The 21949-nt window shown below is 43.6% G+C and overlaps 1 protein-coding gene across 1 annotated transcript in view; it reads left to right on the top strand.

The window, feature by feature from the left end:
• Positions 1-430: 430 nt before the first annotated feature.
• The window catches only part of MAP7 (microtubule associated protein 7), a 171603-nt gene continuing 150084 nt past the window's right edge, over positions 431-21949 (top strand). Inside the window, exon 1 of the mRNA XM_043456977.1 lies at positions 431-593. Coding sequence (XP_043312912.1) covers positions 527-593 — 67 coding nt within the window. The 5' untranslated portion in view covers positions 431-526. The remainder of the gene's footprint in view (positions 594-21949) is intronic.

Genomic DNA, 21949 nt, shown 5'->3' with positions numbered 1-21949 from the left:
ACTGGACCGCTGAGTCGAATCCAGCCCGTGTAGTTCGGCTTTCCACGTGGCATCAGTCTCCGGCGGCTGTCACCAGGAACCCCAGCCCTGGCGAGTCTAACATTGATCAGACTGCCTCGGAGCTCAGAGGGGAATAGAGCTTTCCGGATGCTCTCGCCTCACTTCCACGGATCCTCACAGCGTCCCAGTTCCTAGCGCCACCAAGCGTCCCCGAACCCCCTGCAGACCTCGAGGAGCCGGGCAGCCGGGACCAGAAGCTCGCGGCCCAGGTTGCCAGACTCCGCCCGCTGCTCTGGTTGCGGAAACACAGCCGCGTCAGCCGGAGCGGCTGCCACGCCGTACCTGCCCACGAGGGGGCGCGCCGGGCGCAGGCCGCCGCGGGCTCGCGAGCGCTCGCTCCCTCCTTCCTCCGCCCTCCCCAGTCCGCGCTCACCTGTCTGGGCCGCGGGCCGGGAGGCGGGGGGCCGGCGGGAGCCAAGCCGAGGAAGAGGGCGGAGCGGCTCTCCGGGCGCGTCATCGGAGCACCATGGCGGACCTGGGAGCGGGCGGCGACAGCCACACGGGCGGCGATGGCGTGGCGCAGAGCGAAACAGGTGACTGAGCTGCGGGGCCAGGTGGGGGTCGGCGGGCGCGGGCGGGACGGCGGCCAGCGGGGCTGCGGGGCTCGCGTGGGGCCGGCGCTCCCCTCCCCCGCCCGGCCGCGGCCCGGAACGGCCGGCTCGGAGCGCGCTGGCCCTCCGCCCTCCTCCGCCGCCGCGCGTAGATCGCGCGGCCCCGGCGCCCAAGTTCGCTGGCGCCCGGCCGCAGCCAGGGCCGCCCCTCTCGCGCTCCAGCTCGACTTCCCCCAACAGGTGGAAGCGCGCCAGGGAGCGCGGGCGGGAGGAGGAAATGGGGAGACGCCGGTCCTCCTCTCCCACCTGCCAGGCTGGGTCTAATTCGGTTGAATGGGGAAATCGTATTCCCCCAACCAAGCCACCAGCCGGAAAATCCTTGTCCAGGTGCGGCTCGCAGGATTATCCTTTTCTGCGCAAACCTTCTCGCCTTAACTGGCGCACCGGATGCCGGGGTCGCTCGACGCGGTGGACGCAGCCCGGCGCTCCGGAGCGATTGTCCTGGGGTCCGCAGTTACGACGTTGGTCGCGAGAAGAGCGAGATCGGGGCGGTCGGGAAGCAGGGGCTGTTTTCGGGATGGTGGGGGCCTGCGGGTGCTGGTGGGGGTCTCAGAGAGTCGTTGACTTGAAAGGATCCTCAAGAGTTCATGTTTTCAGTCCGTGCACCAGCCATAGGTGGGAACGTCGTCCCGGCCCCTCCGAACGCTGTACTGAGGACCGCCCCCCCCTCCACTTCCAAGCCGCGGTCGAGGGCAGGAGCTCACATCCCTGAGAGCATTGTCTCCCTTCCTCCACTCGATCCACCCCCCCCCACTCGATTCCCCCCCCCCCCTCGATCACTTTTTCTTGCAGATCCACCTCTCTTTTCTAGTCCCCTCTTCTATTCTTGGCCAGTAAACTGTTTCTGGTACCTTCCTACACTTGGGGGCGGTGAGGCAGTTTCTTATTTTAGAAAGCAGTGCCAACTGCAGGCTCCCCAATTAAGTTGCGTTTTCTGCTTACACATAATCGCAAAAACAATTGTTACCTAAAAGTGAGACTCCCTCCACCCTCAAAAGAGAGGTGTTGACTTAGAAGGTATGCTTCTATTAATGCGAAAGATCTATTAATGCGAAAGGATCTGTTCAGCTAGGTAGAGTTGGGGCACCTAAAGTCTGGAGATTTAATCCCTCCAGCCAAAGTACCTGAGATTAAGACAAGGCATCTTGAACTTGTTTACTTTGAAGTCACGCTACTTCCTGAAGGGTGGTTTATTTTGTCTTAATGTGTTTGAAAGATTGGCAGGGCATTATTTTGGTTTGGGGTGGGGAAGGAGTGGTTAAGAGGACGTGCCTTTGTAAATGCTTTAGAGAACTTGATAAACTGGGTTCTGAGGGTTAGTGCAGCAGGAGGGCAGTGTCCTCATTAAGAATAGAAACGGTTTGGTGCCTAAGCCGCGCAAAGGAAAAAACGGCAACAGCAACAAAAAAACTGCTTCTGAAGCAAAATTGTTCCAGTGAGTTAATACGCACGTTTTATGCTAAAAATAATAAATAAGCATTTCCTAGAATTTGCACGTGAACAAGATTTTCAGATGTTCGTGAATTACAAACTAGTTTATTCAGTGCTCAGGCATGTTTGCTAAGGAACTGGTCATGCTTCTAACAATTAACATACAAATCAACCATGTGGCTGTCAGTGAAATATTTTCTTTATGATAAAGGCAATTTAACTGGCTACCATCTCCTTCATAGAAAACAATTCTTCCACATCTCTGCCTGGAAACTTCAGTTTCCAAAGGACAAGTTTTATATATAGTCTTTTGAATAAGTGTAGTTTAGTTGATAAAGAATCTGCCTGCAGTGCAGGAGACCAGGGTTTGATCCCTCGGCTGGGAAGATCCCTCAGAGAAGGAAATGGCAACCCACTCCAGTATTCTTGCTTGGAGAATCCCATGGACAGAGGAGCCTGGCGGGCTATGGTTCATGGGATCGCAAGAGTTGGACACGACTTAGTGACTAAACCGCCATAGTTTAACTAAAGCTTATTTCTGGCTCATATCTTTTTCCTATTTTTCTAGCCCTGGATTTCTGTTATGGCTTTTCATGGTCAGAAGACCTGTGTGATTAGGTGCCAAAGAAAGAAGGAAGGTGAAAGTATATATATATATTTAAATCTGGGTAGCAATTGTTTGAGGATTGTAACAACTTAGGAAGTTTTTCATGTATTTAAAATATGTGACCTATATCTGAATATCAGACTTCAGTGTAGTACTTTTCTTCTTATGGAGGTATTTAATATTAACATACAAATGCTGCAAGTTATTTTTTTTTATAATTACAGGATTATATTGAAGTGGGTTTTGGGGGATGGGGTGGCGATTTCTGTCTTTTATTACCATCAAGAGAAGAACATTGCCACCTTAAATGGCAACATTTGTTGAAGGATTCATTGAATTCCCTTTTAGATCAGGTTATTAGGTTATTGGGCTTCCCCAGTGGCTCTGATGGTGAAGAATCCGCCTGCAATGCAGGAGACCTGGGTTTGATCCCTGGGTTAGGAAGATCCTCTGGAGGAGGGCATGGCAACCTACTCCAGAATTCTTGCCTGAAGGATTCCATGGACAGAGGAGCCTGGCAGGGGGGTGGCAAAGATTCGGACATGACTGAGTGACTAAGCCCAGCACAGCACATTAGGTTATTCGGAGGTAGAGCCCATTCTTAAATGTCTTAGTTTTTCTGTCCCTGAAAAGACAGTGGTCTAACTTTAGGGCAATTTAGATTAGAATCTCAGGTGATTATAAAAGTAACACCTGTAATGTGTTCATTATTATATACATATGTATGTGTGTGTATCAAAGATGGGTTGAAACTGGCAGTATACCACCCATAAAATGAGACATTTTTTAAGAATATTGAAAGGTAGGATATAAAAGTCATATTTCTTTCAGCATTCAGAACTGTATTTCTGTCAGCATACGTTTATTTTCTACTCAGAAGTAGTCAAGTCACATTCCTTATGAAGAGTTTTTAATTTTTTCTTTAAAGCGAACCATTCTTTCCACTTAAAGGTAGGCAAGAACTGAGCAAAATAATTGACTTGGAAACAAGTTTTTGGTTTCACCACTAGAGGATGTCAAGTCTATTCAGGTTGTTATTTTGTGTAGCAGACTGAAATTCACAAAATTGCCTCTGCCCAGGCTTTGTGTATTTAATTTTATACTAGTGCTCAAGAACTGTGAAAGTGAGTGTGCAGAGCTAATTTGTCAATTTAATAACTTCCTTTAAAAAAGTCTATTGAATTAAAACCAAATCTAGAGCTGCTCTTGACTAATCCGTGAGAGCACACTTTCACAGACTGAAGATAAGTTCATACTGATAACCTATGAAATCTGTTGACACTCCTTTGGGGGAAATGACTTAGAACCTGGAATATGGGCTTTTTCTCTCTTTAGCCGGAGAAGGCAATGGCACCCCACTCCAGTACTCTTGCCTGGAAAATCCTATGGATGGAGGAGCCTGGTGGGCTGCCGTCTATGGGGTCGCACAGAGTCGGACGCGACTGAAGCGACTTAGCAGCAGCAGCAGCTCTCTTTAGCAGGAAGAGCATTGACCTTTAGTGTGATCTTGTTCATGACTCTTCACTGCGTTTTTTCCAAATTATAAAGTGGTATTTAAGATCTTAGATTTCAGGGTCTGCAAATAAAAATTGTTAGGTGGGGTTCAGATGGCATTAAATTCATCCATTTTGAAATTCACATCCTAGAGCTAGTAATGCCTCATTCAGGTGAATAGATAACTTTTTCCCTGTTATATTTTAGCTCATTCTTACCTTTACATCTTGCTAAGTAGAAGGGAAGTATTATTAGACTAGGCCTGTGGGCTCAGGAGCCTGCATTTAATTGATACATTAGTTAGGCATGTGTGTGAATCACTAATTTACATTGGCATGTTCTGTAAAAAAGAATTCTAACATCTTCATTTCCTGGGGCATGAAAAATAATCATTTGAAAGGGTTTTTTTTTTTTTTTTTTTGGCTGTATTGAGTCGTCTTTGTTGCATGTAGGCCAGTCTCTGGTTGCGGTGCTATAGGCTCCTCACTGAGGGTGGCTTCTCTTGTTGCAGAGCACAGGCTCTCGGCTGCGTGGGCTTCAGTAGTTGTGACTCCGTAGTTGTGGGCCCTAGAGCATGCAGGCTTCAGTAGTTGTGGCACACAGGTTTTGTTGCTCCGTGGCATGTGGGATCTTCCCAGACCAGGGATCGAACTCATGTCCCCTGCATTGGCAGATGGATTCTCATCCACTGTGCTACCAGGGAAGTCCCTGGGGCTATTTTTGTTTTTTCTTTTAAACTCAAGTCTATTAATATGAGTTGAAAATATTAAGGTTTAGAATAATTTAACCAAGAAATATGTACCTTCTCGAAAACATAATGGTGACTGAAAGGTTGATAAAGACATGATCCTTAGATTTCAAAAGAAAAACAAAACCCACAAGCAAATAATTACAGGGTTATAAGGAGTTCAGTGAAGAAAGAGTTACTTCTAAGCTGTGGCCTTTCATCAGGGAGGATGTACTGGGTGTAGTAATTAATTTAAACTTTTAAAATAGGTAAGTGACATATAAAGTTGAATGGGGGCAGGAGAAAAAAATACAGGTGCAGATGTGGAAAAGAGCAAAATTTGGGTCCTAGTGAGTCGTGTGAAGCTTAGCGTGAAAGAATCTAGAAGACGGATTAGGAATGAAGGCAATTGAGGTCGTGTTGTTGAGTGATCCAGCTCAGAGGTTAGTCCATGATTCTGCAGGCAGTGAGAAACTGTTGATGACTCCTAAGGATAACATATCTTGATAAAGTGCGATAAATTAGGTAATTCTCTACCTGTGGATCTTGAAAGCTTGATTAGCAAGGTCTGGCACAAGTGCTCAGCTGTGCATTTTAGAAGTGCACGGTCCCTTCATCAAGGAAAGCCATTCCCTTGATTAATTCCCTTGATTAATTGCTGCTTTGGGAAGGGTCTCGGGGGCAAGGGGAGGAGGGAGTTTATGAGGAACATACATGTAGTCAGGTAGATCAGCCAAATCTCTGGCGATGAGGAGGGGAATTGGTGTTCCACCCACGTGATCCTCATTTTGAAGTAGTGTTGTAAACTAGGGGAGGGACTTAAGAAGGACGCATGCGGTGACATACAGACCAGCTTTGAAGTTCCTGAAGGAACCTCCTGGGCAGGCGTTGGGCTGGCACTATGGCATGGCAGTGAAAGTGGGAAGAGAATGATTTAATTCAAGATTCTCTAGAGGCATGTGTCCAAGGATGCAGGTAAAACATTGACATTTAAGTTTATACTCCAGGTTTGAGTTCAGTTCATTTGTTTAAGGGTGGCATGAATATAGTCATGAGGAGGACCTGGTTTTGGTGGGAGAACCAGACAAATCTCTGCTTTAAACACAGAGATTTGAACTGCAAGGGAGAGATGCAAGAAAATATTTAATGGACACCTGGAAGGGTGGGAATAAGGAGAAAATGAAGGTTGGCACTCTGAGAAGATTCATTCCATAAGGGGAATGTAATGGAGGCCTTGAAAATGAGGAGGGTTCTGAAAGGAAAATTGAAAGAGGGGTGAGAACACTTCAAGGGTACGAGGTGGAAAGCCAGAAGGTTAGGAGAAGCATAATTGAGCAGTGCTGTACCAGCCAAGGGAGAGGGATGAGCCGGTCAAGGATTCAGAGGCTGAAAAGAAAGCCCTGGGCGCTGTTACTGGGTAGTCACTGACCACCCCCAGAGCTGGGGCATTTCAGAGTGGGGGATGTAGCAGATTATGGGATTAATAGACTAGCAGTTGGGAAGTAAAGATAGCCAATTTAAAAGACTCTCCATAAAATACACTGGTGAAAAGAAAAAGTGTAAAATGCTTGAAATGTTTCTTATTAAAACTTTTGAATTTGCACACAGCTTACTGTTCTGGGGGGGTATGTGATTCATTGAGTTTTGTCGAATGTATAGTCATGTAACTACCTCTATGGTAATGATCCAGAAGAGTTCTCACTCCAGAAAATTCCCTTGTGCGGCTCCTCCGTGATCCAGCTCTCCTGCCCTTAACGCCTGGCGACCACTGATCTGCTCACCACCCTAGTTTTGCCTCTTCCAGATTGTCATAAAAGTGGCATCCTACACGTAGACTTCTGAGTCTGAGTTTTTTTCGCTTAACATAATGCATTTGAGATTCGAATGTGTTGGGGACATCAGTGTTTGTTGCTGGTTTGCCATTGTAAGGAAGTCCCACAGATTAATCCATCTACCCATTGAGAAACATTGGCTATTTCCAGGCTTTGGTGATATAAATATTACTGCAAACACTTAGGTACAAGGTTTTCTTATTTATCTAAGGGAAATACCTGGGAGTGGAATTGCTGACTCGTAGGTAACTACCTGTTTGTAAGAAACCGATGAACTGTTCTCCGTAGTGGCTGTGCAGTCTTGCATTCCTCCAAGTAGTGTATGTGAGTCTTACTTGCTCTGCATCCTGGTCAATACTTGTTGTTACGTTTAGGTTTGGTTTTTAGACATTGCACTCAGTTCTTTGAGTAAAGCATTGTAGTCACCTCAAAGTAAGTTGGTGCCCTTCGGAATACTACTTGATGCTCACTTGAACCAGGAAAACCTGTGGAGGTGCTCCCAGAGCCCAGGGTATAATGAGGATTTGTTTGGCTCAAATGTCATCAGCTTCTTTTTTTCCGTAGTATTTATTTCTTGTGGAGTCTGCATTCTGAAGTCGATGATGAACAGGAGTGTCGTCATACAGCACATTCCATGCTAGTCCGAATTCTCTTCTCACTGCTTCCTGTCTGTCCTCCAACCCCTGGAAATAAGGCTTTCCAGAATTTGGATTTTTTTTTTTTTTTTTTTTTCAGTAAGAAAGTTGGAAGTATTACAGTAACTTGTTTTCTTTGTTGGCAGACTTTATATTGTCCAGCTCAGTGTCAGTTCTCAGTTACTGAAGTGTACTTATAGAGCTTTGTAAAAAGTCTTGATAATGTGTTTGGACTCAGCATGGGCTAAGGTTCTATAAGCGAAATGTGTACGGTGTTCAGGCTTTTCTAGAAAAACCAGTTTTTTAAGATTTTTAATGAGGTATAGTTGATTTACAGTGTTCTTATTTCTACTGTGCAGCAAAGTGACTCAGTCATAACACACATATACATTGTATTTTATACTTCCCATTATGGTTTATCCCAGAATATTGAATGTAGTTCCTGTGCCATATAGTAGGACCTCCTTGTCTATCCATTCCATTCTATATGTAATAGTTTGCATCTACTGACCCCAAACTCCCAGTCCATCCTTCCCACCCCCCACCCCTTGGCAGCCACAAGTCTGTACTGTCTATGAGTCTATTTCTATTTTGTAGATAGGTTCATTTGTGGCATATTGTAGATTCCACATACGATGTTATTTGTCTCTTTTTGACTTACCTCACTTAGTATGATCATCACTAGTTGCGTCCATGTTGCTGCAGATGAATGTAGAAATGCAAAATGAAGCAGAAAGGAAGCTGAGTGAAATGCATTTGGTATCTATGAACTGGGCTTTGCAAGCATATTTAGTAAAACTGTGATATTTCAGTTTAGAGTATTGAGATTTGGGATGGCTTAATTTCTTCTGTGACTTTTTTAATGCTCTAAAAGTCTGCTTTTTAGAACTGGCTTTGTGGTACACAGAAATATCTTTTACTGTGGCTTAACTTTCCACGTATACAACCTGTATCCCTGACACCGTTGTTATAGTCTAGGAAAAGTTGAAATTCCAAGGTGCAATTCTAGAAGGGACCCCCCCTTCTTCTAGTGTTCCCACAACCCACCACAAGGCCTGTTTGGGTGGACAGTAATGTGCATAATAATTGGCTGTAATGAAAACACCTGACTGCCCTTCAAGGTTTTAATCCAGGCAGGCCTCTGTTTCCCAGAAGCTCTTGACGTCTTTAGTGTGGCAGACATACCAAACAGGGCCCGGTTGCCTGCTTCCATCGTTCCTGCTGGGTCGGTTTATTTTCAGATAGATGCTCTAAGGTAGTATACCCCACAGCCCTGCTGGGTTTATCTAAATATAGCTCAGTCCTTGCCACAAGGTCATGTTGTTGAACCAATTATTGAGGTCATGTGCTGGAACATCATTGGTTCAGATCATTGGTTCTCACTCGCCTTGGGTAGTCTCAGTTGGCTATCACCTGGGGACCTTGTAAATACTCGATACCCTTGCTGCACCCTAGGCAATTACCTGAGAATCTCTAGGGGTGGGAGCCAGGTGGCAGTATTTTTTAAAAATTCCCCAGGTGGTTCCAGTGTGCGATCAAGATTGAGAACTACTTTAGATCCATTTCTACTTAATGCTCTTCCAGTTTTCTTAGGTTTAATTTGGAGGTGTTGAGTGTATCTTATGAAAACCACCTAGAAAATTGTAACATCTACTGCCCTCAAACTATCGAGCTTACTCTTTATTTTAGCCCAGTCATTTTCTTTTTAAGGAAAGAGAAGTAAATATGGGTATGAGTCCACTTGAATAGCCAAGTGTATGTACACACATATTCTGGGACATATTTATGCACTTTATTGTCTGAATATGCTCATGTAGACACAAGGTTAGGTAATTAGCTTTCTTTTTGTCTACTTGGCTCAGTTGCTGCACTGCCTTCCTCTTCCTCCTCCTCAAAGTTCAGTTTCGGGTGGATAATTAAGGGTTCTGTTTGTAGAAAATTGCATACTTTTCTCAGAGATCTTCATGGTGACCCATGAACCCTAATCACCAGGTGCCTGGCTGGAGACCAGCCCTTGCTTCTTCCGTCTGTAAATACGTGGCACCAGGATGACCTTAGCCTTGATGCTGTCCCCTCCCATCTCATACCTGACCTGACGCCAGTGCCCTCTGGGCTGATCTTTCCTTCACCTCTTCTTTTCCTCATTCGTGGTATTTGACCGAAGGCTTGGTCTGGTAAGCTCTGCTCTTTTCATTTGGCAATTTTTCTCAACAGTACTATTCACATCTGTGGCTTTGAACCTCACCTCACATGACCATCTCTGACTTTGTTGTGTCAGAACCTCTAGAGACACTTCTGAGTTGCAGTTGTGTGTGCTTGCAAGGCCCTGTGGTGCCATCCATTGTGGTTGGAAGCCCTTTCCGAGAGGGCTTACCTTTGGCAGAACTGGTCTCCTCTTTTCTGCTCCTTGTAGCTGGTGTCTGCTTAACTGTAAAATCCAGGGCCAAAACAGAAAGGACAGTAGGGGAGATACAATGGCATGATCCCCGGAGAAGCGTATCTTTTTTGTTGTTGTTGTTTTTCTTCAACATTATACTGAAACTGAGCACGTGGGAAGACATATAGTCTTACTCTCAGCATTGACTGCCCAATTATTTAGGGATAATGCTAAACTATTTGTGCTGGGGCTTCCCAGGCAGCTCAGTGGTACAGAATCTGCCTGCCAATATATGAGAGACAGGTTCGGTCCCTGGGTTGAGAAGATCCCCTGGAGAAGGAAATGACTACCCACTCCAGTATTCTTGCCTGGAGAATCTCATGGAGGAAGGAGCCTGGTGGTCTGTAGTCCATGGGGTCGCAAAAGAATTGGACACGACTTAGTGACTGAACAACAACAGATTATTTTATGCCAGGACTCTGGGCTCTGGCTGCCTGGGTTGCAAGCTCAGCTCTACTCCCCACCCCTACAAGCTGAGGGAAATTGGGTAAGTTATTTGACCATTCCTCAGTTTCTTCCTTTTTAAAACAGAGATATTGGTACCAGCTTCATGGAGTGAGGATTGAATGAGTTAGTGCACGTCGAACATGTAGATCAGTGTCTGACACAGCATAGGCATGAAATGTTATAATTAATGCGGTCATGACTATTAAGGATTAGTGCTGCATCACTGTGACACTGTGGACCCTGGCATGCTAAATCTCTCCCTTAAGCAAATTTTCTAATTGTGAAGCCTCCGTAATAAGAGATTCGAATATAGTGCTGATTCAGACTTGACAGCTGCTGTGATCACAGGGCCGTTGGCTTGTCCCAGGCATGGGAAGCATCATCAAAGCACCTGGGTGCCCTTCACCTGCCACAGTGTTGGACGCGGACGCAACCTCCCAGGAGAAGATGGTGACACCCTGGCCTGTGAGCTTCATGGACTGTGTTGTAATTGAGTCGGACAGCCACGCTGTCCCATCTTGACTTATTTTTGTTTTGTTTTTATGGTATTCAAATGTGTTTTTATTAACATACTATAGTTCTAAATGTTCTTAAAGTGTGATTGCTGTAGGATTATTGCACTTTACATGAAAGGTGGACTTCCATTCTTTTCAAACCACAAAGATGGACTTGCCAGGTTTGTTATACCCTTAAGAAGTCACCGTCACTTCATTTAATGTTTAGCTCAGCTGGTAAAGAATCCACCCGCAATGCAGCAGACCCCAGTTGGATTCCTGGGTTGGGAAGATCCCTTGGAGAAGGGATAGCCTTACCCACTCCAGTATTCTTGGGCTTCCTTGGTGGCTCAAGTGGTAGAGAATCCGCCTGCAATGTGGGAGACCTGGATTCAATCCCTGGGTTGGGAAGATCTCCTAGAGAAGGGAACAACTGCTTACTCCAGTATTCTGGCCTGGTGAATTCCATGGACTGTATAGTCCATGGGTTGCAGAGTCAGACACGGCTAAGCGACTTTCACTACGAGGAAAATAGAGGAAGCTTATACAGCTTGCCTTCTGCAAACTTCCATAAGAAAGTTTGGGTTTCTTCAAAGTACAGACATGAAAGAGAAAAATCAGTAAGCTGTCTTATTTGTCAGTTTCCTATTGAATTTTATGAGACTTTCTTAAATTGCAGAGGCTCCATTTACAAGGCCAGTTCTGGTTGTGTGATATGAGTATGTGTGTTTGAGAGAGTGAGACATGCACATGTGCAGAGACATTTTTCCTAAGAGAACACTATCTCCTTCACCTTGTAATTTAGATTTTTATATCTTGAAAATAACTTAGTAAATCTTAAAATGTCACTTCCTCCAGGGGATCCTGGGTTTAGATGCCTTCAGATTGTCTTTATGTATACAGTAGATGCTGTGGTAATTGAACAAATATGCTTTTTGCCATCTTCTATTAAAATTTGTATCATTCTTCAGAGAAAAAAATTGTAAATGGCATTATTGTATAATTTGCTTAACACTGGAACAAACCCATTAATTTATCTTGCACCAGTGGCTTCCTACCATCTACCATCTCTGTGAAGATGCTCTTGTTGGTATATAGCAAGATACATCCACATGCTTTGTCCCAAGACTTTGTGTTAAGTCCCAGGCTGAGAATCAGAAGGTAAAATACAAGTTGAAGAAATAGCTGTACAGTAGAAAGAAAGCATGAAAATAGAGAAAAGGGAGATGGAGCTATTTTAGTTCAGGAGACCTATGAGAGGACAAATGCCATAGTCTTATAATCCAATGAAGCCTCATGGGAAAGAACACTAGTTTGGTGTTTTTAATTGAATTTCTTGGTAGTCCAGCTGTATCCGAAGTAGTCAGCTTTGAGAATGTCATCTTGTTTATTTACATTTGCCTGCTACTCTGAGCATGGAGGGGAAAAAAAAAGTCCCCATCATCCACCAATTTGTACAACACAAGTCTAAACCATACACATGATTAGAACCTCATGTCATTGTGAAGGCGATTAAGGAGTCATTCAAGAAGGTTTTGGAAGAGGAGGAGCATAGAATGTCAGGAGGAAAGGGAAAAGGGCTGTTCTAAATCTGGCTGCTGGTTCAGAAATAGGACTCGGCGTATGGCTCTTGGACATCCGTGAAGTAGAGTTCACACTGCTCTGAAGTGTATGATGACTTTTTCCTCCACAGAGCACGTGGTTTTCTATTACTGAGGTACCTACCTGAAAACACTTCATGGAACAATTTTCAGTATTGCGGTTATTTTTAAAGCAAACAGCTTTGGTTATGTAAACCGCCCTCTTTTGGTTTGTAAACAGAAAGCAAGGACAAAGTCTTTTTATACTGAACTGGATGCACCCTGGCTTTGTGCTTTAGGGAGACATGGGTGCCTCTTGTTTGAGGGGTTCAGGGTGAGTCTCTTCCTCTGTGCCTATGGAGCCCAGGTAATACTATCTCCAGCAAGAAAAAAATTTGAGAGGGGGAACAGATTTTTATTATGAGGTTGATTCCTTTCTACACTATTGCATGTATCTGGAACAGCCCTTTTTTTTTTAAATACATCCAAAATTTTAGTACCTTTAACAATGAAAGTGTAGCTATTTTGCCTTATGATAAAAAGGCAGAATGGTGTGTTGGTGATATTTTAGGAAATTTGCCAAGTCTCATTTGGCATTGTAATCCTTCCTCAGTAGCCTGTCTGAAGTGTACATGAGTTTTAAAATGAGGGCTTAGAACATGGATGTGTAAGGTAAAAGGTTTTAGAGATGAGGTTCCGGGGTGCTTTGAGTGTCCTTATCAATTCATCCATCCTTCTGAGATGTTATTTATTTCTATATAAGAGCCCCCTGAAATCTTAATAGCCCTAGGTTAGGCAAGACAAAAAGAAACTGTATTTATCAAAAAACAAATTGGATTGCTAGTAATATCTACATTGAAGTACTTCATGTCTTTTTTTTTTTTTTTAAGTGATTATTGATGTATTGGGCTTCTTCCCTGGTGGCTCAGATGGTAAAGAATCCGCCTGTGATACAGGAGACCCGGTTTCTATCCCTGGATCAGGAAGATCCCCTGGAGAAGGAAATGGCAACCCACTCCAGTATTCTTGCTTAGAGAATCCCATGGACAGAGGAATTCTTGGCAGGCTTCAGTCCATGAGGTCACAAAGACTTGGACACAAGTCAGAGACTAACACACACTTTGATGCATTAGGAACATTTTTTATTTAGCACTTGCAAATTTTGAAAGCTTCTGGGCTTGCTATTTAACCCAAGTATAGTTCTCTCTTACCTGTATAATTTATTTACTTTTAAAGATTTAGACCATTTTTAAAGGCTTTATTGAGTTTATTACAATATTGCTGCTTTTTTTTTTCTTAATGTTTTGGGTTTTTTGGCCCTGAGGCATGTGGAATCTTTGCTCCCCGACCAGAGATCGAACCCGTACCTCCTGCATTGGAAGGTGAAGTCTTAACCACTAGATCACCAGGGAGGTCTGTACCTGTATAATTTAGGTTTAGGCTTCTGGTTGGTTGCACACAGTTACAATGGATGTGCTAATCCTTTTCACTGAGAGCCTTTAACTGAACAAAAATGACCAAACCTTAAACTTGCCCACCAGCATTTTATACTTCAGCATTTGTTTGTTACTTCCTTCCACTAGGTTGATTTCAGAACTGTGCCAGAGAATTGTATAATTCATCTTTGGTCAGAGTTGGGTCTAGTTAACAAATAAATCAATAACTATGTAAAATTTAGTACCTTAAACCTTTGTGCACACTTTATCTTCCTATGAAAAATGTCTTTTTTCACAATCTCTCCTTCCAAATTTATCTACATACCGTAGTTTCCTCTAATTGAAACAGTAGGAAGGATTTCTTTAAGTTTCATATCTGTACTTTCTAGACCATTTACTTTTGAGACAACCAGGCTGTTTAGTTCTTATAATGATAAAAAAGGGTTTATTTGATGCTTTGAAGTCAACCTGTATTGGATTCTCAGTGAAAAATCATCAGTGAAAATACAGGGAGATTTAATCTATTCTGAGGTATCCAGTTTATGAATACTATTTTCATAGAGCATTGCAATATTGGAAATGATTTGAGTAGATAGTATTCCAGTCTATTCAATGAAGGTTATGATCATTGACAGGTAGTCCTCTGACATGCTTTATTTCAGTGTGGGATTAGGGTCTTCATCTCGGGGTCACTGACTGAGATGGTTAAATTGACTAGGCTGACCAGGCTACAGGGCCCAGTTTGGTCAAACATTGGAGTAGGTATTGCTGTGAAGGTATTTTGTAAATGTTAATCATATCTGCAGTCAGTTGACTTTAAATATATCTCCTCCTTTATCAAGAAACTTACTCCCGATAATCTAGAAGGTCTGATCCTATCATTGAAGGCTATCAGTGAAAACTGAGGTTTTCCAGAGAAGGAAGAATTTTGCCTCAAGGCTGTAACATACAAGTCATGCTTGAGTTTCAGCCTGCTGGCCTTCCCTACAGTTTTGGACTTGCCAGCCTCCACAACTGCAGCAGCTATTTTTCCTTAAAATAAATCTCTTTATATATATTTTGGAGAAGGAAATGGCAACACACTCCAGTATTCTTGCTTGGGAAATCCCATGGACAGAAGGAACCTGGTGGGCTACAGTCTGTAGGGTCGCAAAGAGTCGGACATGACTGAAGTGACTTAGCATATATATTTTACATATTATATTTTTTTCCAAAGACACGGAACCGAACCCTGACTGATACGTCGACCCACAGGAAGAAAACCAAGGGTTTACCTCTAGAATTATGCAAAACACTTAAATTATTTTTTGAGAGAAAATTTAAGTCTTAAGGTTAAAAGAGGATATTAAACCTTCCTAAATTGGAGGAAAAAATCCCAGTTGATATCAGTTTTTGTTTTAGGAGAATTGGGAAGAGCAACAGAAGGTAAGGATTGCGGGGGTGCAGGGGGGCTAGGTTTCAGAGTCTGAAACACATTGTTCTTGAGCTGTTGTGTTCTTCACTGACCTAAAGACTTAGGACTATCTTTCGCCTTAAAATGTCCATAAAGTAATAAACTGAATTGGCTTATATTTGTTGCTTTTTCACTCACAAACCTTTAGATCTCATCTCTGAAGTCACACAGCCACAGTGAGCCATCCGAAATAAATTGTGTCATGAAAGGAAAACGTGTATGTCTTATTCACCTTTACGCCCCCTTCCCCAGAGTTTTTCACCCAGTAGCTTTCAGTAAGTTGTGGGTGGGTGGGAGAAGAGGGAGGTCTGCAAGCTGCAGGTGCAGAAATCATGGCGTGGGCCTCTGCTGTCCGAACACCCACTGAGGGAGGCTTCCATTGTTTTCATTATTTAGCTTTAGGTCTGAAACCTCTGGGGGGCATCAGTTGAATGAGTAAAGCAATAGGGCTGCAGAACTGCCTACAGAGTGAAGCCCTGTGAAGTTTAGGTGTGGAGAGTCAGCGACAGCAAGGAAGAGGGTAATTTGAACCTCTCTCGGGCTTTTTCTCTCGGTCCGACTGTTTTCCCTGAGGATATAGCTTGAGTTTCCATTTTCGTCAGGTCACGGAATGTCAGGATCAGAAGGGACTCTAGAGTCTGAAACTCAAACCTGTGTACCATGCATAAGCCCAACATATCACCCCGAATCGGTGCTTGTGCATGACTATCCTCGGTGCCTTTGGTAACTTCCAATCACCCAACCTCAGCCTGTGTGCTTAAACTACACTAAAAGTTCGCCTTTAAATCCGTTCTTTTTATTCCTCCAGAGTCCTATTTTCTCCAGAGAAAATGTACTTTTTCCCCAATGATCCTCCTATGTTACAGGCTCGAGTCTTTGTAAGTCTTAGCTGCTTTTCTGAATAGGTTCTCATTTGTCATCCCATTTGAACTGTCGAGCTCAGACCGTGGGATCTGAGGGCCAGGAAATGCAGAAGGCTTGCTCCTCTGACCCAGCACGCCGGCTGTGCGCTGCTGTCCCCCGTGAGGATGTCAGGATGGGCCCTGCCTCGTCACACTGAGATGTGGGAAGCTTCCTGTCCGAGGGCCCTCCTTCCTCGTGTCTGCTGAAGCTGGGGTGGGTCTTCATTTTGTACCTGTGCAGTTGTTTCTTTTTAGTACAAGAAGAGGTGTTCATATGTATCACAACTAAAGCCATCTCTTTAGCTACAGTCCATTATTTCAAATCGCTGATCATTTTGGTCCTGATTCGAACCATCGCTCAGCTGTGTTTTTTTCTGCAGATGTAAAACCCTCATTCTCATCTGCATCTTTCGTAAAAATGTTACCCTCCTTTTCTTCCCACTGCCTACATCTCAGCTTTTATTTGTACTATTGGTATACCCATGCTCACTCCCCTGCGTGAGTCTTCCACATGCCGGGGGATGCCTGTATAAAAAAAGTGAATGAGTGGTTCTTGTATTTCTGTCTTCTGCTTTCTGTCCTCCCAGCCACCGCTTGAGACCCCTTTTCTCCACATGGACAAAGTTATTATGTGACAAGGTTTTCTTAAGTCCCACTCCTTGTTCCTTCCTGCCCATCCAACCACAGCTGCCAGACGGGCCCATCTGGATGACACATTACCGCTCCTCAGTGACGCCCCTGTCCTTGTTTGGGAGAACAATTATGTGACTTGGCACCTGCCTGCCCTCCGGTGTCATCTGCCAGAGCACCTCATTTTGTGTCTTTGATGTTTTACCAAAACTCCTAAAAATGAGGAACCTGGTTCTTAGTTTTCTTATCTTTCTAATTGTATGGTTCAAAAATTAAACATGCAACTTGCTCATAGACCAGTGATGGATTGGGTAATTTTTAGAAACACTGCTCTGGGCATCTGTCTCATTCTTCTATTGAATCCAATGATTGATTTCTTTGCCTCATTTTGAATCTCTAAAATTGGTATCTAAGCTCATAAGGCTGTCCCTATTAAAGGAAAGGACCTTTCATGAGCATTTTAACTTCTGTCAAGGAATTCAGAAGCCCATGTGGTGTATATTAATAAAGTATTACCACTGAGAATAATGAACAGGAAAGCCTAAAGGCTCTCTAGCATATGGTACTGGGTTAAAGTTTAATGTGGCGTTTTATAACATTTGCAACTTAGCTAGTGATACCTAATGTTTAGGAAAGGGTTTTAAAGAAAACTTAGTATCTGTACCTTACAATCAGATAAATGATCCCTCCGGGTTTCACATTTATGACAGAGCAGACAAGGGAAAGTGGACTTTGCTATCACCATGAAGTGTTCATGCAGCAAAGATTAATAGAAATGTTACAAAAGGCATGGCGGGAACCTGGTACTCCTTGGTTGATGGCACCTAACTACTAGGGTACTATTTACTGTTTTTCTTATAAGTGAAAGTCGCTCAGTCACGTTCCACTCTTTGCAACCCCATGGACTACATAGTCCGTGAAATTCTCTAGGCCGGAATACTGGAGTGAGTAGCCTTTCCCTTCTCCAGGGGATCTTCCCAACCCAGGGATCAAACCCAGGTCTCCCACATTCTTTACCAGCTGAGCCACAAGGGAAACCCAAGAATGCTGGAGTGGGTAGCCTATCCCTTCTCCAGGGGATCTTCCCAACCCAGGAATTGAACCGGGGTCTCCTGCATTGCAGGTGGATTCTTTACCGACTGAGCTATCAGGGAAGTCCTTTTTCTTATAAACCTGTTAACAAAAGGTGGTACAGAAGATCAAAGCAAACCTGCTTTATTTTCCTTTCATAGCGTCAGTCTGCCTTTGTGTAGTATTTCTTTGTCCAGCTCTCCCTAATGCTGCAAGATGGCAGAATGTTGTGCCTTTATGGCCACAGATGCCATCAGGAAGTGGCATCATTCTAGGAAACTGTAAGGGAGCCATTTAACTTCAAGGAAGGGGATGGCAGAGAACCAGCTGGGACTTTTTGTTCCCTAGGAGTTGTTTTGATTTCACATCCACCTATGCTGGCTTTGTCGTTTTCAAACCAGGTAAGGTGTGTTTTATTTTTTTTTTAATTACATTAAAATGTGGATTTCTAAAGCTCCTGCTTGCAGTAAATTGCTGCTTACTTTGGGGAGATGCATAAAGTATTTAAAAGATTACTGAAATCTAGTAGTTTTGAAGAATTAATAGTCTCCACAAATATAGAAATGTGGGAAAGCATTTTGGTACTTCTGGGCCCCACTGGAAAGTAACTTATATGGATATAGAACTGTAATTTACCAGTGACTGGCCATGTGATCCAGCAGTAGTGATTTTTGTTTTCAACTACAGTCCTTGATTAGTGCAAATCAGCCCCTTTACCATTTCTGTAATGTTTTTGTAAAGCTCACTAGGCTTTCAGAAAGGAAAATCTAAGTATGCTTTCTCACTGATTAAGCAGATTTCTCTTGGCAAGAGGAAATTCTTAGATGCACTCAGGAGCTGTGCGGTCTTCCAGTTTTGTGGTCACAAAAGCTTGGGTAGCATAAATACGAACAGCAGCCTGAAGGGTATGTGTGGATGCGTGTGCCTACATGTGTTTAGTCTCTTATATAACATCACGACAACGAGGCCCAAGTCATGAGCTGACTCTCCTACAGATCAGCAGGTTTAACTGTTTCATGCTCACGGTTTGGTGCCAGCCAGGGTAGAAAGACAGACATAAATTCATTGTGTACTGTGGGAGTAGGGTGGGAACAGCAGTTGCTCAAGGTCCTATTGGCCTGTTTGGTTCATAGCAATGATGAGTGGTACCATTTCCACCTATGATTTTTCAGTACATTTTGTGATTTTTTTCTGCTAATATTTTTTTCTCTGTACAAAGCCAGGCTAGTTGTAAAATCTACCCTTTTGCACCAGTTAGTCTCATTTGTACGGCGTCTCTGTTACTACATCACTTACTATTTTAACAGTTTAAACAAAGCATTTGTAAAACCTGATTGATTCTTGGAAGTCTACATGCCCGCATTCCCATGGGAACTGAATGAAGCTCCTGTATCTGTAGGTGACAGGCAAGGACAGTCGTGACATGTTGAATTGAAAATGCCTATTAGTGCTGAGAACAGTAAAGAAGTTCAGAGTAGTAATCCTTTTAATTCTGGGAATATTAATTTAAGGTCCCACTCTCCCCCTTTTCACATTTGCTTTTATTTTGGGTCAGAGTGTAAAAAGGAAAAGATTATAGCCTCAGGCTCTGCCCCTTCAGGGATCAAGCCGGGGCAGTCCCGCAATTGCGTAACTTAAACCTCTGTATCTGTAAAAAGCTGGGTTTGAGCATTTAGGAAACTAATCTCAAATGTATTCCTATGTCTTAAATGGGGTAACAAATGTGTACTTCACGAGTAGGAAAAAATACTTTATTATAATCATTTGATCTTGAGCTGTTTGCTTTCCTGTGACTGGTCACAGCTGTGACGGTGACGTCGTGGGTTTTGGGGTCAGGATCCACAGGGCAGCAGGATGAAAGCATCTTGGCTTTAGAGCCGATGGGCCTGAGTTTAATTCTGACTCGGTGCTTTGACCAGCTGTGTCACTGGAACCTCTCTGAGCCTCCGTCTCCTGATCTGTCAAGTCACAGCTCCTCTCTCTCGGGGCGGCTGTAACTAACCAAGGTAGCACGGGCTTTCTTGGTGGCTCAGATGGTAAAGAATCCACCTGCAATACAGAGGACCCAGGCTCGATCCGGGCTCAGGACGCTCCTCTGGAGGAGGGAATGACAACCCACTCCAGTATTCTTGCCTGAGCAATCCCATCGTCAGAGCAGCCTGGCGACTTTCACTTTGTGGACTTCCTGGTGGTCCAGTGGTTAAGACTCTGCTCTCCCAACACAGGGAGCCCAGGTTCGATCCCTGGCCAGGGAACTAGAGCCCACATGCTGCAACTAAGACCCAGTGCAACTAAATAAATATTTTGGGGCTTCCCTGGTGGCTCAGATAGTGAAGAATTTGCCTGCAATGTGGGAGACCCGAGATCAACCCCTGGGTCAGGAAGATCTCCCGGAGAAGGGAACCCACTCCAGTATTCTTGCCTGGAGAATCCCATGGACAGAGGAGCCTGGCAGGCTATAGTCCATGGGGTCCCAAAGAGCAACTCACACTTTGACTTTCAAGATAACATATCTAACGCACCTGGCACAGTGTCGGGCAGGAAGTTGAACATGTTGCCAGCTGATGGGTTCTTATTATAAACCTACACTTGCGACCACCCTGCCTTACGAGTTGAGTGATGGTGGCAATCTCTGACCTCCTTCGGTAGGCTCTCATTTCCCCCCGTCCCCCAAAAAATGATTTTAAGTATAACTTGTATTCTTTTAAAAACTAAAGCAAAACCAAACAGCCATTTTAGTGGTTTTCACATTTTGAGGCAAATCGAAATTTTCCAGGAGACCCCTCGGGCTAGAGCAGGAACAATTCTGTCTCCCTCACTGAGGGGTATTGCAGTGAAGTTCACGAAAGAGGAAGACTCTTGATTGCCTGGGTTGAGTGTTGGAGCTGGGCTGTCCTGTGAGCTCTCTTCCCCAGGACCTTCATTCTGCTGGAAACCTTGAGTGCAGCCACAGACTTCAAGGAGGACTCCTTCCTGAAATTTGTAATCTTGTCTGGACAATTTAAATGCTAGATAGTATTTGCTTTGCTGTTGCATTTCTCCTATAAAATGATTGAGATCTGGAGAAGGAAATGGCAACCCACTCCAGTACTCTTGCCTGGAAAATCCCATGGACCAAGGAGCCTAGTAGGCTACAGTCCATGGGGTCGCAAAGAGTCGGACACGACTGAGCAACTTCACTTCACTTCATGGCAAAATGTCTTGTGTGAAACATGTTTTTCTTAATTTCCGTGAAACAACATTCTGCAGTCTAATAAAACTTTTATCTACTGTACATAGAAAAAAAAAAATGATTGAGATCATCGTTGAAAGTAATGGAATGGATACCTGCAGAGGTCAAAAGCCACTCTTAGAAAAGTTTGTTGTTGTTCTTCTAGGACAACGAATAAATATTGTCATTTCAGTTTTTTATTTAGAAGGTGGAGAAGAAGATCCATTTTTCTTCTTTCAGTAGTAGTTTTATTAAACTCAGTGGTGATGATCAGAAGCTGTTAGCTATATTTGAGTGAGGAATATTTTCTGAATGAAATCTGTCATTTGCCCAAGACATTGATTTTCATTTTCTCTTTCAAAAGGTAGTTTCAATTATACTTTGTGTGGATGTTGCTTTTGTAAGTACCAGCCTGATTCTCAAGAAGAAACTAAAATAGATTTGAAAATATTTCAGATATGTTTATGTATGATAATTGACCTGTGTTTATTAATCATCTGATTAAAGAAAAATAATTAGGAAATAAAAAATTCTTTAATCCAGAAAAAAGCTTACCAATTATAGAAGGTTATGGAAATACATTAACCAGTTTGTATCCACTGTTTATTTCAAGGCATTTTCTTTCCTCTCCACATCTTGCCCTCTCTGTAGAAGTTGGAGTAGAGGGATCTGGGATTTTAAACCTTGTGGGCCAAGGATTTTTTTATAAGAAGGAAGATGGAAGTAGGAAGAAGGGAATCTAAATTTTCATCATAGACTTGCTGCCAACTAACATTTGACTTGGGCAAGGAACTTCATTTCATGGGTCTGGGCTTCCTTAAATGTAAAATGATGCTGATCGAGATGCTTTCCGAGACCCATTCAGCTCATTTTCGTCTTTTATTCCAAATG

Source organism: Cervus canadensis, chromosome 33 (assembly GCF_019320065.1).
Source record: "Cervus canadensis isolate Bull #8, Minnesota chromosome 33, ASM1932006v1, whole genome shotgun sequence".
Lineage (NCBI taxonomy): Eukaryota > Metazoa > Chordata > Mammalia > Artiodactyla > Cervidae > Cervus > Cervus canadensis.
Note: the sequence above shows the minus strand (reverse complement) of the source record. Positions and strands in the feature narration are given on the sequence as shown.